The sequence below is a fragment of the Oryx dammah genome, unplaced genomic scaffold (assembly GCF_014754425.2).
Source record: "Oryx dammah isolate SB20612 unplaced genomic scaffold, SCBI_Odam_1.1 HiC_scaffold_9, whole genome shotgun sequence".
Classification (NCBI taxonomy): Eukaryota; Metazoa; Chordata; class Mammalia; order Artiodactyla; family Bovidae; genus Oryx; species Oryx dammah.
This window is the reverse complement of record NW_024070193.1, coordinates 34,309,360-34,324,720: the sequence shown is the minus strand read 5'-3', so window position 1 is coordinate 34,324,720 and position 15,361 is coordinate 34,309,360. Positions and strand designations below refer to the sequence as shown.

Genomic DNA, 15,361 nt, shown 5'->3' with positions numbered 1-15,361 from the left:
GAATCACAACAAACTGTGGAAAATTCTGAAAGAGATGGGAATACCAGACCATCTGACCTGCCTCTTGAGAAATCTGTATGCAGGTCAGGAAGCAACAGTTAGAACTGGACATGGAACAACAGATTGGTTCCAAATCGGGAAAGGAGTATGTCAAGGCTGTATATTGTCACCCTTATTTAACTTATATGCAGAGTGCATCATGCAAAATGCTAGGCTGGTGAAGCCCAATCTTGAATCAAGATTTCCAGGAGAAATATCAATAACCTCAGATATGCAGATGACACCACCCTTATGGCAAAAAGCAAAGAATTAAAGAGCCTCTTGATGAAAGTGAAAGAGGAGAGTGAAAAAGCTGGCTTACAGCTCAACATTCAGAAAACTAAGATGATGGCATCCAATCACTTCATGGCAAATAGATGGGGAAACGATGGAAACCATGACAGACTATTTTCTGGGCTCCAAAATCACTGCAGATGGTAAATGGAGCCATTAAATTAAAAGATGCTTCCTCCTTGGATTAAAAGTTATGACCAGTCTAGACAGTGTATTAAAAAGTAGAGACATTACTTTGCCAAAAGAGGTCCGTCTAGTCAAAGCTATGGTTTTTTAGTAGTCATGTATGGATGTGAGAGTTGGACTATAAAGATAGCAGAGCACCAAAGAATTGATGCTTTTGAACTGTGGTCTTGGAGAAGACTCTTTAGAGTCCCTTGGACTGCAAGGAGATCCAAAATGTCAATCCTAAAGGGAATCAGTCCTGAATATTCATTGGAAGGACTGATGCTAAAGCTGAAATTCCAATACTTTGGCCACCTGATGCAAAGAACCAATTCATTGGAAAAAACCCTGATCCTGGAAAGATTGAAGGCGGGAGAAGAAGGGGAGACAGAGGATGAGATGGTTGGATGGCATCACTGGCTCGAAGGACATTACTTTGAGCAAACTCTGAGAGTTGGTGATGGACAAGGAAGCTGGACATGCTGAAGTCCACGGAGTCACAAAGAGTCTAACATGAGTGAGCAACTGAACTGAACTGAAGGTGGAATTTCCTAGTGGTCCAGTAGATAGTTGCTAATAGGAAATTTCCTAGAAGTCTGGTGGTTTCATCTCCAATCTCTCACTGCCAAGGGTCCAAGTTCGATCCCTGGTTGGGGAATTAAATCTCACAAGCCACATAGCACGGCCAAAATTTTAAAAAAGGATGCTAAGAGAATAGATCTTGAGAGTTCTCATCACAAGAAGAAAAATTCTGTAAGAAAATTCTGTAAGAAAATCTCTGTAAGGTAACAGATGTTAACTAGCTTTATTGTGGTGATCATTATGCAATGTATATAAATATCAAACTATGATGCTATACATCTCAATTTAATATAAAGCATACCTTAATATGAAAAGGAAAGAAAAAATAACTTTCAGAACTGTTCAGTGTTTTGTCAAAGTATTTGTATTTTAAATAAGTAGGCACATTGAAAGCTGTAACAATTTCAAAATTGAAAGCAATTTTGTTTAGTTACTTTCTGAAAGAGTAGATATGGCCATACTGTTTTTTGCGCAATTCTAGATTAATAGTCAAGCCTATGTAATAGGTATTTTTAAATAATTATTTTAATTTTCAATCTCATCATCAAATGTGTTCAGTCAGTTTATCTGCTTGTCACTGACACTGTACTTATGATCATACAAAGAGAAAGAAAACAGATGCACTTCTCAAAAATAATAGTAATAAGCACTAGAGTTTCCTGAGTATTTGCTATGCGAAAATAATACTGAACAGTATTTTGGGAGTATTCTTTGTGTGGTAGCCCCTGTGAAGCGTTCTCTATGTGTGCCTCCTTTAATCTACATAACAACCCCAGTGGTCAGTGCTATTTTCATCTTCCTTTTACTGACAATGAAACAAGTTTAAAGAGGGTCAGTAATAGTGGGATGAACTGAGAGAATACGCTGACATACACACTACCATGTGTAAAATGGATAGCTGGTGGGACACGGCTATGGAGCACAATAAGACACCAAATCACAGTAAATGCTAGAGCCTGAATGCAAACACAGACCCTCTGGATCCACAGTCACAGTATAAACTGTCACAATATCCTACAGATAAGCATTATCCTAGGTGGTAGACTATGTTGATCTCATGCAATTACAATCAACTACCGTTAGCAGCATTTTGTAATTAAACACTTAAGTTTCAGGAGATTCCCAGCTGTATTGGAGTTGCCTGATCAATCTCCCCAAGCTTGAGTGCACAGCCTGGTTGGGACCCCAGAGACACATGTCACTAGGATGCCCACCCTGACATGAGTGGGTGCAAGGCAAAAGGAACTAACAAAAGCATCACACATCATGCCTCAATATTGTAAATGCTCTAAATTAAGCTAATCAACTGACAAACGAGACTTGTTCTATTATTCACTCTTTACAAAGACATTCAAAATGACCAGAGCTCCAGGTTCAAATTGAGGATTTGGGACTTCTTGGAGCCCTAGGCTAGAACATGGTGGAGTGGGCAGATTAGGCCCATCTCTGCTTTTCCACGCCAAGGCCACCTGGGAAGGGCTCAGAGCTGACTGCACAGGGGATTCTTCTGGTCTTGGGGACTCAAGCTTGGCCGAGAACCTGAAGTGAGCCAGGTTCCGGCTTTGCAAGTCTCTTTGGCCCTGTGGATTTCTTGGATTATGGAGACAGGTGTGCCAGAACGGGTCCTCATAAAGAGCAGAACCCAGTGAGGAGTTACTGTTGCTTGGATCCAAGGTCAGTCCTGAATTTCAGCTGCACCCTCAACCACTGGGTCCCTGTGCCTGTTCCTTCTCAGCCAGAGAAATCTTCCTCCTTGGATGCATCCTCTATGTCATTCAATTGTCTTATTTAAACTAATATAATGGCCAAACAGATAGTATTTATGGCTTTTCCATAAATGTAAGCACAAATAGAATTACTTTGAAAGATGCAATTCTGTATTCTCTGGTTAGATCTGTCTGACAGTAAGGACCACTTACCAACTCCACTTTAGCCATAACAAGGGTGTCTAATCATTAAGAGTCCCAGCCAAACGCTGCCTTCAGCATCGCCTCATAACTGGGGTTTTCACTTACTCTCAATTGGTAAGCCATTGACTCTCCACTTGATTGTGGGTTCAGGCCGTCCTTCAGCCTCACACAACAGGATACCACTGCTGCCAGTGCTATATACACCACTCTGAGGTTTCTTGGTCCAGCGAGGGGGCTCTGGAAATAAAGGGAAGAGCTCATCAGTGTTCTATCTATTTCAGAAGGTCTAGAAATGCTATATCAATAACCTCAGATATGCAGATGACACCACCCTTATGGCAGAAAGTGAAGAGGAACTAAAAAGCCTCTTGATGAAAGTGAAAGAAGAGAGTGAAAAAGTTGGCTTAAAGCTCAACATTCAGAAAATGAAGATCATGGCATCTGGTCCCATCACTTCATGGGAAATAGATGGGGAAACAGTGGAAACAGTGTCAGACTTTATTTTTTTGGGCTCCAAAATCACTGCAGATGGTGATTGGAGCCATGAAATTAAAAGACGCTTACTCCTTGGAAGGAAAGTTATGACCAACCTAGATAGCATACTCAAAAGCAGAGACATTACTTTGCCAACAAAGGTTCATCTAGTCAAGGCTATGGTTTTTCCTGTGGTCACGTATGGATGTGAGAGTTGGACTGTGAAGAAAGCTGAGCACCGAAGAATTGATGCTTTTGAACTGTGGTGTTGGAGAAGACTCTTGAGTCCCTTGGACTGCAAGGAGATCCAACCAGTCCATCCTAAAGGAGATTAGCCCTGGGTGTTCTTTGGAGGGACTGATGGTAAAGCTGAAACTCCAATACTTTGGCCACCTCATGTGAAGAGTTGACTCATTGGAAAAGACTCTGATGCTGGGAAGGATTGGGGGCAGAAGGAGAAGGGGACGACCGAGGATGAGATGGCTGGATGGCATCACCGACTCGATGGACGTGAGTTTCTGTGAACTCTGGGCATTGGTGATGGACAGGGAGGCCTGGCGTGCTGTGATTCATGGGGTCGCAAAGAGTCAGACACGACTGAGCGACTGAACTGAACTGAGAAATGTTAAGGATTGCATTTCCATTATACACCAGCAGATGGCAGACACAACAAAGTGTTTCACATTAAGTCTTCTCTAAGGTAAGACAGGCATTGTTATTTGCCTGGAATGGGGTTTGTGTGTGGGCATGCGTTTTTATGAATGTGTGTGTTGTAATTTGGAATCTTAGCATGTATAGTAAAATCGACACACTAAAAACAGTTATCTACATTCAATTTTATCTAGCTATACTATCTATCTCATTACAGAAAAATGCAGGAAGGGTGAAGTTTACTGAGTGCTGACCACAGCTTATTTCAGGCTGAAGCAAGGCATCCAAAATGGCTGATTTTCAAGTAACATATTTTGAAAATTTTTTAATGAAATTAAAACATTCAGCCACTATTTTAAATATTTCTTAGTTAATGACTTTATAGCATTTTATATCTCCATATCCCAAAGTCCACCTTAGGAATTTGGAAAATATTATTTCCTAAATTCTTTTTGCAAGGGGGTAGGAGAAGGAATCCTAAAAGCAACATTTACCATTCTGCCCTCAGAACAATGGAGGAAAAGATATACTCAAATTACTTGCGTCTTTCCATGTCATAATATGCCAATATTATAATGCTAAGTGGTATTTCAGTAGAGAAGGAGACATTTCTCTTTAAGTGCAAACATCACTGTCATGTTTTGTCACCTTAAGTATATTACTATGTCAGGAGCGAATAAAAGATTAATATTAAAGTATGGATGGTTTCGATAATTTGATTTCAGAGAAAATTGCACAATACCTGCAGGTAGTAATTCCCATCAAGTGTTGCTTGGTTATTTCTCCCGAGACAGTTTTGGATTTACATTTTTTAGTCAAAAAGGAAACTCTTTAAGATACATATATGTGTAAAACAAAAGTGTCATTTGAAGACTGTGTTACAAAACAAAGGAGGAAAAGGGGGATTATATGGGGAAAAATGTCCATAAACTCACCAGGAAAAACAAAAAACTACAAATATCCCTGGCAAGTTCAAGTCTGAGCAAGAGACATGCCTTTGTAATTATTCGACAGGATACAGACTTGTTAAATTCCAAGTTAAATGTGTGTGTTCATAATCTACATGGTGTAAATATTTATTCATATAGTTTAAAGTGCAGCCGTCCAAATTATAAACTGCATATGAGCTTTTAAGGTGAAGAGTTTTACTTCTGTGTGTATGTCTACATTTTTACATCATTGTTACTTTCTTCTGATCTATTCATACAACCACTGTAAAATAAAACACTTGAGCTACAGAAAAACCAGGAAAAATTTCATATTTACAGTAGAAAACTAAGACTACTGCTTTTAGAACATGTAAAAGAAATCATGGCCATGCAATATACAACATGACTATAATTTATGAATAATACTGTATTACCTATTTGCAAGTTGCTAAGAATATATCTGAAAAGTTCTCATCAGAAAAAAATTGTAACTATGTACTGATGGATGTAAACTATACTACTTGTGGTGACTGCTTTACAATACATACCAATACTGAATCATTATACTGGATAACTGAAACTAATGATGTAATATGTCAATTATATCTCAATAAAAATAATAAAGGATGTCATGCAATGATGACCCTTCTCTAAATCTGAGTAATAAAATCAAGATTTCTATTTCTATTCTCATCCTACAAATTTCATTAATCCTTTGGTACCAGTATTAAGATATACTACTATTAGATATTGCTTCTCAGCTGGTGCGGTGGTAAAGAAACCGCCTGCCAATGGAGGAGATGCAGGTTCAGTCCCTGGGTCAGGAAGATCCCCTGGGGAAGGAAACGGCAACCCACTCCAGTAATCTGGCCTGGGAAATACCATGGACAGAAGAGCCTAGCAGGCTACAGTCTATGGGGTCGCAAGAATCAGACAGTACCCAGTGACAGCCTGCACGCACACACACACTGTCAGATCTTAGGTAAATGTACTTAAATGACCGTCTTAATCAACCCTTTAACCTTACAGATGGAGAACTGAGCTCTGGAGAAGCCATTCAACTTGCCCAGGGTCACCAGTAAAAGCAGCCTCACTTTCTGTTCTTGCCATTCCATGGACCAGCAGACCTACTGAGTGAGAAGCACTGAGACCCCCAAGTAAATGTGGTGTTATTTCTAACTCATTACTATTTCATTAATTTGGATCACAGGAACAAAGGCCAAACAGTTGTACCAACTTTCATTTTGTACTCCCAGATCCAAGCTCTCCAACATTTATCATCTGTGCACACTCACTAGAAATCATCAGTTAACTTTGGCCTTGTTGTTTAGTTGCTCAGTCGTGTCTGACTCTTTTGCGACCCCTGGACTGTAGCCCACCAGACTTTTCTGTCCATGGAATTCTCCAGGCAAAAATACTGGAGTCTGTGGCCATTTTCCTTCTCCAGGAATCTTCCCAACTCAGGGATTGAAGCCACATCTCCTGCACAGGCAGGCAGATTCTTTATGGCTGAGCTACTTGGGAAGCCCCCACTAAACTTCACCTGAACCCTTTCTGATAAGCTTTCTTTATAAATGCTTAGACATTTGTTTTTATGCTTCTCATCCCTGTTTCTCCTGGAGAAGTAAGCTGCTGCTGCTAAGTCGCATCAGTCGTGTCCGACTCTGTGAGACCCCATAGACGGTAGCCCGACAGATTCCCCGTCCCTGGGATTCTCCAGGCAAGAACACTGGAGTGGGTTGCCATTTCCTTCTCCAATGCATGAAAGTGAAAAGTGAAAGTGAAGTCGTTCAGTCGTATCCGACTCTTCGAGACCCCCTAGACTGCAGCCTACCAGGCTCCTCTGCCCATGGGATTTTCCAGGCAAGAGTACTGGAGTGGGGTGCCATTGCCTTCTCCAGAGAAGTAAGCTAGTCCTGAGCAAAGGTATGTTTGGTCATGTGATTTGAAAGGGACTTCAGGCTTGTTCTTCAGTTCAGTTCAGTTGCTCAGTCGTGTCCGACCCTTTGCGACCCCATGAATCAAAGCACGCCAGGCCTCCCTGTCCATCACCAACTCCCTGAGTTCACTCAGACTCATGTCCATTGAGTCGGTGATGCCATCCAACCATCTCATCCTTGGTCGTCCCCTTCTCCTCCTGCCCCCAATCCCTCCCAGCATCAGAGTCTTTTCTTTTTTATTTATTTATTTTTTAATTTATTATTTATTATTTATTTTACTTTACAATTCTGTATTGGTTTTGCCATACATTGACATGAATCCACCGAGTCAACTCTTCTCATGAGGTGGCCAAAATATTGGAGTTTCAGCCTTAGCATCAGTCCTTCCCATGAATACCCAGCACTGATCTCCTTTAGGATGGACTGGTTGGATCTCCTTGCAGTCCAAGGGACTCTCAAGAGTCTTCTCCAACACCACAGTTCAAAAGCATCAATTCTTCGATGGTCAGCTTTCTTCACAGTCCAACTCTCACATCCATACATGACCACTGTTCTTAGAAGCATATTCTTCCTGGGTTTGTTGCGACACTGCTCTCAATACCTGCCCAGGGTGAGATTTTCACACCTGGCATCTGCAGTGAGAGCACCTAGACTATGTCTCTTAGGTTAGTGATCTGTGAAAAGCCAGGACAGAATTCCTCTCTTGCTGATGTCTTCTCTGCTTAGTATAGGGGAGCAAAAATTTGCCACCCCAAAACATCTCTTTGGCATGCAGATTGTTTTGAGCTGAAAATAATCAAGGCCCAAAAGATTCAGGAAGAAACTCTGATCTCGCCACTAACTGCATAAAATAGTTTAGTTAGAAGGCCTGTTTCTGGAATACAGCTATTGCAGAAATATGTGCCAAGAACAGCTAGCATAGTGGATCAGATGGTAAAGAATCTTCCTGCAATGTGGGAGACCCAGGTTCGATCCCTGGGTCAGGAAGATCCCCTGGTGAAAGGAATGGCAACTGTCTCCAGTATTCTTGCCTGGACAATTCCATGGGCTAGGTTTGGTGGGGGAAACTGCAGGGCCTAGACATTAGAGTCCACTCTATGTCCCCCTGTCTGCCCGGCCCTGCAAACACAGACAAATCCAACATTGGCTCTTCCATCTCCAGTCTTTCTTGGAGATGCTGTCCTCTCCTCTGAAGCCCCAAATATCCTCTTTAGTCTTTAGCTGAAGATGGTGTTTAAGCTCTGGCCCTTTTGGTCAGTTACTCAGTTCTCCTGGCTTGCTTCCATGTATACATGTTACTACCCTTTTGTTTTTCTCCTGTTAATCTGTTTCATGCCAATTTAATTTTTAGATGAGCCAGGAGAAAAAGGAAAATTTCTTCCTCCCTGATACTGGCACAAAGGAGAACAGATGTGTGTGGTATAATTTTAAGTTGAACTAAAATGACTCAGTGGGTACCACAGTGAGCCTGAGGACATTGGCTAGGGGACAGGAAGTATCTGGTGGTTGCAATCAGGCTATGGGCATGCAGGAACACCAGAACAGATTTTTTCAAAGGTTGGAACATGCAACTATATTCCTGACAGGTAAGACCTATTTGAAAGGATGGGGGGGGGAGGCTTAAGAGAGAAGAAAGAATGATTAAAATGGAAATTTCTGAGAGAAAGCATCATCACTGAATCCCAGTCTTTCATCTATTATCCGTAAATCTCTGGTAACTGATGAAAATGACTTATGTTGAAATTTTACTCATTTAGTTATAATTGTAAACAAAAAAATGATAAATTTCTCTCATGATGATCAAAACTGAGATGCAAATGTCTGAATGTTTACAATGTAATAAGCAAGCTAATTAGAGATGTTTATCACTAGAAGGAAAACAAAACAGAAAACTTGGTACCTATGAAATATACAACACAGAGGTTATTTTCTTAGTAACAGATTTATATTAAATATCTATATTCTAACAGATCAAAAATTATTAGGTTCAGCAAACTTGGATTTCACTGCAACTTTTTAGAAGTAGATTTGTTACTTGAAAATGAGACTTTCTCAAATAGGTCGATTACTGAATTGTGTTTGAATTAATGACATCTTTTTAAAATGCACCACAATTATGGTTATAAAATTATATATAAATACTTGCCTATTACATTTACTAAATTTCAAAAGCCCTACATGAGGCAAAAGTTTACAACACAAACACTGTTAGTTGGATGCAGTTGAAACATGTCTGTGATCATACTTTGATTTTTGTATTTAGAAAATTTTAGAGGCCGTTTTGGTTTCCTAGGTGGCACTGTAAAGAATTTGCCTGCCAGTGAAGGAGAGGAAAGAGATGCCAGTTGGACTCCTGGGTCAGTGACCCACTGGGACCCACTCCAGTATTCTTGCCTGGAAAATCCCATGGACAGAGGAGTGTGGTGGGCTTGTGAGATTTTAGTTCCCCAACTAGTGATGACAGATTTTAGTTGTGTTTATTATATTAATAAAGAATAAATATCACAGATACAGAGAACAGAGTAAAATACATGCTTTTGCTTAAGCACATTGGATGTTTTCAGAATGGGCTACATTGTCAAAGTTTATAGTAACATTGCTCTTTTCTCATATGACTAATCCTGTTATTTAATTAGTTTCCAAGCAAGAGACAAAGTAAGGGAAAGAAGAAAGTGCAGGAAGGCGGAATAAAATTGAGTGAAAGTGAACTTATCCATCCATATGATTAATGAAGGATGTATTCACTGCCTTCACACTTTAAAAAAAAGAAAGACTTCTTCAGCTGGGCTTGCTTTTCACTTGCATGTGTGAAGAGAAACTCCTAAAACATACAACTGAGGGCACGTTTAGTAGTTTCTCATTAAGGATAAAGGATTAAATGTCCCCCATAAAAACATTATTTACATCTCAATACTGCTAATAGCTGTTTTATGAATAGCAAGGACAATTTGTTCAGGAAACCTATATTCCTTTGGAGCCCTATAGTCAACATTTTAAATTGCATAATTAATTTTACATCCTTGATTTATTTTTTTCTTTTTGCAACCTTTGCAGTTCTTCTGAAAGCTTCAGTCTCACAGTCAAGAAAACCCATGGCCAGATTGTTAAAATATTCAGCTACCGTAGCAATGTTCCAGCCATCTGGAAGGATTTCCAATAGTCAGCAACTTGGAGGAAGAGCAGCTAACAATTAGACCTGTCGGGTTCGTGGGTATGTGTTGGTGCTGCAATGAGGGTCGGGGGGGCAGAGGGTTACAGAAAAACATCCCTGTTGTATGGTCTAGCTGTATTATGCAGAGGCATCAAACACTGACTAAAATTATGGAAAAAAATCTCTCAAACTCTTCCTCTCTGAATTCCTTGGTGAATAATGTCAGAGGAATATGTCACTATTGGCAACTGTTGACATTTATGCATAACAACAGGCTTCCTCTTATAACAGGTTTTGCTTTTGTTGAACTAAGGGAAATGATACTCTCATCTTTGGTTTTCCATTCTTTCTATTGTGAGATGTGCTAAGTTGCTTCAGTCCTGCCCAACTCTTTGCGACCCCATGGACTATAGCCTGCCAGGCTCCTCTGTCCATGGGATTCTCCAGGCAAGAATATTGGTGTGGGTTGCATTTCCTTCTCCAGGGGATCTTCCCAACCCAGGGATTGAACTGGCATCTCTTGCATCTCCTGCATTGGCAGGCAAATTCTTTATCACTAGTGCCACTTGGGAAGCCCACACTGAGAGACGGATTTTGGAAATATGCCGCTATTCCAAATAGCAACATGATTAAAAGTTATCTTAACATTTACTTGTTAATATAACTTCCATCTGAGCCTTTCTTTTTTCCATTAATTAAAACAGTGGGCCTTTACTTAGGTATTTTTTGTGCAGAATGAAGCTTTAAGAGGGGAACTTCATTGGAATATAAATGAAAGCCTTAGAGCACCAGTTCACTAAATAGAAACCTGAAAGAGATCATTTCTTTCAATAGTTAAGCCTGCGCAGCACTAAAAGAGCACAAATGCAGTAATCATCCCATTAATTTGATCCATACAGTCAACCAAATCATACATAAAAACTGCAGTGTTATCAGGACCATGGAAATAGGTCTGCATCAGTCAAATCCACAGGATGACTAGGTAACCTTTACATGTGCCCAGAAGCCAGAGCCCTGATAACTAATACTGTGGCTTACCTTCTTTTTCAGTGGTGACATCACTGCCTACTTATTTCTGTGAATACAACAAGCAATATACCAGGCTCTATTGTTCAAAAAGCTTGAGTTTACAGAAAGAGGACGTGAATATAACGTGGTTTTTGCACCTTTTGGCAGAGAAATAACACTTACATCACACTATTTTTCTTTCCCCATCAGCAACATACTAAATATCATCTGAATCCAAGAGATGGATTCCCCCCAAGTAGGAAACAGTTAAGACAGTAATCTGTCTGACTCCCTCATTTCATTGGTAAGAAATAGAGATACAGAAAGGTGAAGTAAATTGGGCAAGGACCCAGGAAGTTAATGCCAAGACTGGGAAACTCCAAGCTTCTCTCAGGCCTATCGTAATACTTTCTATGATGGTAATGCTTTCTTCTTCTAAGATTTCATATTATGCAGTGTTACACACATATTACACTAAATGTTTTCGTATAATAAGATGATATAAGAGATCAGGTTTAGCGACCAAACAGTCTACGTCATCTGTGTTCAATCCCTAACCCGAGATCTTTTCTTGTCATTTGTCCCTTCTACATGGTTTCATGCGGTAAATGACAAACCTGATTAATTGAAGTCCAATATATGCCATTGCTCACTCTACAATTAAATGCTGAAACAGCTTACTCATTTATATATATATATATATGCATGTGAGGTTGACTATACATATGAATTCACCTTTTTTTTTAATAGAAAAATAAGTCAACATGGGAAATGTACCTTCTACTATAACGCGAAAATCATGAGTGGCTGATCCCAAGAAATTGTTGGCTGTGCAGCGATAGTTTCCTTTGTCCTCATAGGAGACATTCTCTATCTTCAAAGTGTCGACAGAATTATTTTTTGATTCTCCTCCCTTTGGTAAATCACCTCCCATTTTGTTCCAAGCAACTTTTGGAGTTGGTCTGTGAAACAATACATAAATGGTAAACATTTTTTAAGTGAAAAATAAAATATAAAGAAATCCACAGGGTACTTCCCTCACTGTGCTAATTTCAGGTCTGCACTCAAGGGTTCCACTGAAAACATCAGCCTTCCCAGTGCACAGACTTGCAGACCACCATCCACCATCCATAGTGAAGATCAGGGTTGGATCACGTCTCCTTCATTGCAAACTCCTTTAATAGGCTACCTCTTCAGAAATCGTCTGTTTCCTCTACTAAGAGGGCTAGCTCCATGGAAGTGCTGAATACGGATGGTTAGATGAAGGATGGATGACTGGACCCATAGAAATGTACAAGATTTTTTTTTCAAGTGTGCTATCTCCCTGTGGGTGGTTTTGAAGGGGCCAGAAATAACAGCCGTCTTCCCCATATGAGTTTGAAAAACACCATAAACTAAGACCCAAGGTTTATGATAGCAGCAGGTAGCTGTGACACCCCTCTTAATCCTTATGAGGCTGCTATTGCAGAATAAGACTCAAACGTGGGTGCCCAGTGTACTGGCTAGACCAGGGAATAGCTCATTTTAGGCCAAGGTGGGCTCTGAGGCATAGACTGGGTCACCCAGGCAGACTGTCAGCCTAGTAGGGAATACAGGAACCAAGGAATGAACCAAATCACTCTTGATGAGAAAAATCAGATTGCCCAATATAAACAACACATGATAAAAGCAAGAACAAAACAAATCCCAAGTTGATAACTTGTCATACATCAACCCAATGACATTTTCCACCTTATCTGGGTGGAAAACAGGAATGAGGAATCAAGCCAGCTAGGTTTAAAACAGAAAAATCCCATCTGTTGGGATTTTTGAAATGAAAATTTTTGAATGCAAACCAGACAAGTGGAGAACTGGGACGCTCTATGACTTTTGTGATTTAAAAATGATATGAAGAACAGTGATGCCTGATTTTAACTAATGGATGATTTTTTTTTTTCCTCCTCTTCACTTGAGCTGTATGACTGAGTGGAAGAAGTATTTTTGCTGTTTTTACTGATGACTATTTTCTTCTCACTTCTTCTCACTACATTTCTTTTTATCATTAATACCTAAAAGTTACTGAGTATGTTCTAAATGGGAGCATCATTATCATCGTTTTACCAGTGAGGATTCTAAAGTTCAAGAAGTTAATTTGTTTAAAGTCACTGGGGTAATAAATGACACATTAGAACTTGAAATTGTCTGACTAAACTTGTTCTTTTGATCAGTCTTCTATTTTATTTGTGCTTTCCCCATTCTTTTTTTTTCCCCTTCCTAACCATCAATTCTGAGAATATACGCTTATAGGCAAATTAATTAGTTACTAGTTAATAAGTGAACAATTCATACTGTTTGCCTCGATTTTCTTAAATTGTATTGTTAGGCAATGGTTAAAATAATTCAGTTATTATGCAAAAAAAATAGAGGTAAAAATGATTTTTACACACATCTAGTCTCTTCCCTCATTGCATAAGTACTTGTCTGGAACCACCACTACCGTTCATTTCACCAGGCTTAAAATACAGGATATACTACTGACTTCTGTAGGGAACAGTAAGGATGCTCAGATAGGGGGCTATGACAGTGTATTAGCTGTTGGCTCCCTGAGCACACCACCCAGCAGGATGCATAACCCATATCTCCTAACTGCTTGCTTTGCACTCCATCTGTCAAAACGGCCATTTGCCAAAGTGCAGGCTGCTCTGGACCTTAGTTCCTCCAAATCAGGGGATTTTTGTAAGCTCATACTTTAATGGTACAAGCATCTCACCTGCTGTAAAATCTGTTTGTTTTTTTTTCTTTTTGCCAGTCCTTGGAAACCAGCCTAATCTTCTAATACCTATTCTTTGAAAGAATAGGATAAAATGATTATCTAATAAGTATCATATGACTATAAGACAAATTCATCTGGGGACACATCTGTACCACTGCAAGAACATCCAGCTGTTGTCTTGCCAATGTTTTTCTTTCCTTTTTCAAAAGTTTAGTAAACATTTACTAACAGCACTTGAACAATAAATTTTCAAAGGAAAATATACTGCTTAATCCATTTTTATACATAAATCCACACCATACCATCATCTCAACATTTTCTTTAGGTCCTTGCCCAGCCAACTTTAATTCTTAAACTTCCTTTGTTTGCAAGAGAATTGTATCTAGCTTCAACCCGTGAATTCACAAAACAGAGAAAAGACAGAAAAACTGAGCCCAACAGTCAGCAGAGGGAGTTTGCCTTTAAGCCTAATGAAGCTTTCACAGGATGTGAGTGAGTGTGAACTGGTCCATGAATGTGCTCTTTCCACCAAGGGACTCACTGTCTGCACTCCTTTTGGGGAGTGAACACTTTTCTGAATAAAATTCACAATGTTGTTTTTTAGCTATTCTTAGTTTCTACCTTACAGAATCTGAACCCCTCAACCTTTCCCACTGAAAGCTTTCCCGTTTTACTTAATAGTATCCACATTTTCATTATTACTAGCCATTTTCTGAAACATCTACTATACCCCACTCCTTTAGATTCAGGCACAGTGCCATCCTCTGTCCACCCTGCCTTTAACTGAACAGAACAGTTCATTTGGTTGAAATATGATGAAGAAGTTAAATTAGGAGGAAGTATAGGGTTCTGGAGACAGACAGGATGGAATCCCAGCCTCCACTACGTACTAAGTCTAGAGAGGTGAAGTCCACTCTCCGGCCTGCACTTGCCTAACCGACAATAGGAATGAGTCATGAGATGCGTGTGGCAAGGATAAAATGAGCTAATGTATGTGAAGGGCAAGACACAGTGCCGGACACATAATAAAGAAGACAATATCTTCATTATACCTATTACAGTAGAAGGTTCGTGTTTAAACCTTCTTAGAGGGCCTCCCTGGCAGTTCAGTGGTAAAGAATTTGCCTGCCAACGCAGAAGACATGGGTTCAATCCCTGGTCTGGTAAGATCCCACATACCATAGAGCAACTAAGCCTGAGCACCACAACTATTAAACTGGTGTTCTAGAGCCCAGGAAGTACAACTACTGAAGCCTGTGCTCCACAGCAAGAAAGGTCACTACAATGAGAAGCCTGCACACTGCAGCTAGAGAGTAGCCCTTGCTCACCACAACTAGAGAAGAAGCCCATGTAGCAATGAAGACCCAGCACTGTCAAAAGGAAATAATTAAAATTTAAAATATACTTCTTAGAATACATTTTTTTTTTCAAGTACTCTAAAAATTTTACTATGTATCACATTCACC

The 15,361-nt window shown here is 39.8% G+C and overlaps 1 protein-coding gene and 1 long non-coding RNA gene across 4 annotated transcripts in view; one reads left to right on the top strand and one right to left on the bottom strand.

The window, feature by feature from the left end:
* Nucleotides 1-15,361, bottom strand: part of CHL1 (cell adhesion molecule L1 like) — a 98,463-nt gene that overhangs the window by 57,005 nt on the left and 26,097 nt on the right. For all 3 annotated transcript variants that reach the window (XM_040246388.1, XM_040246386.1, XM_040246387.1), the window contains 2 exons: nucleotides 11,921-12,105; nucleotides 3,096-3,227 (listed from right to left, as the gene is read on the bottom strand). In XM_040246388.1, the coding sequence (XP_040102322.1) occupies nucleotides 3,096-3,227; nucleotides 11,921-12,105 (317 nt within the window). The remainder of the gene's footprint in view (nucleotides 1-3,095; nucleotides 3,228-11,920; nucleotides 12,106-15,361) is intronic.
* The window catches only part of LOC120867932, a 383,141-nt gene that overhangs the window by 345,213 nt on the left and 22,567 nt on the right, over nucleotides 1-15,361 (top strand). The gene's annotated exons all lie outside the window — the stretch shown is intronic.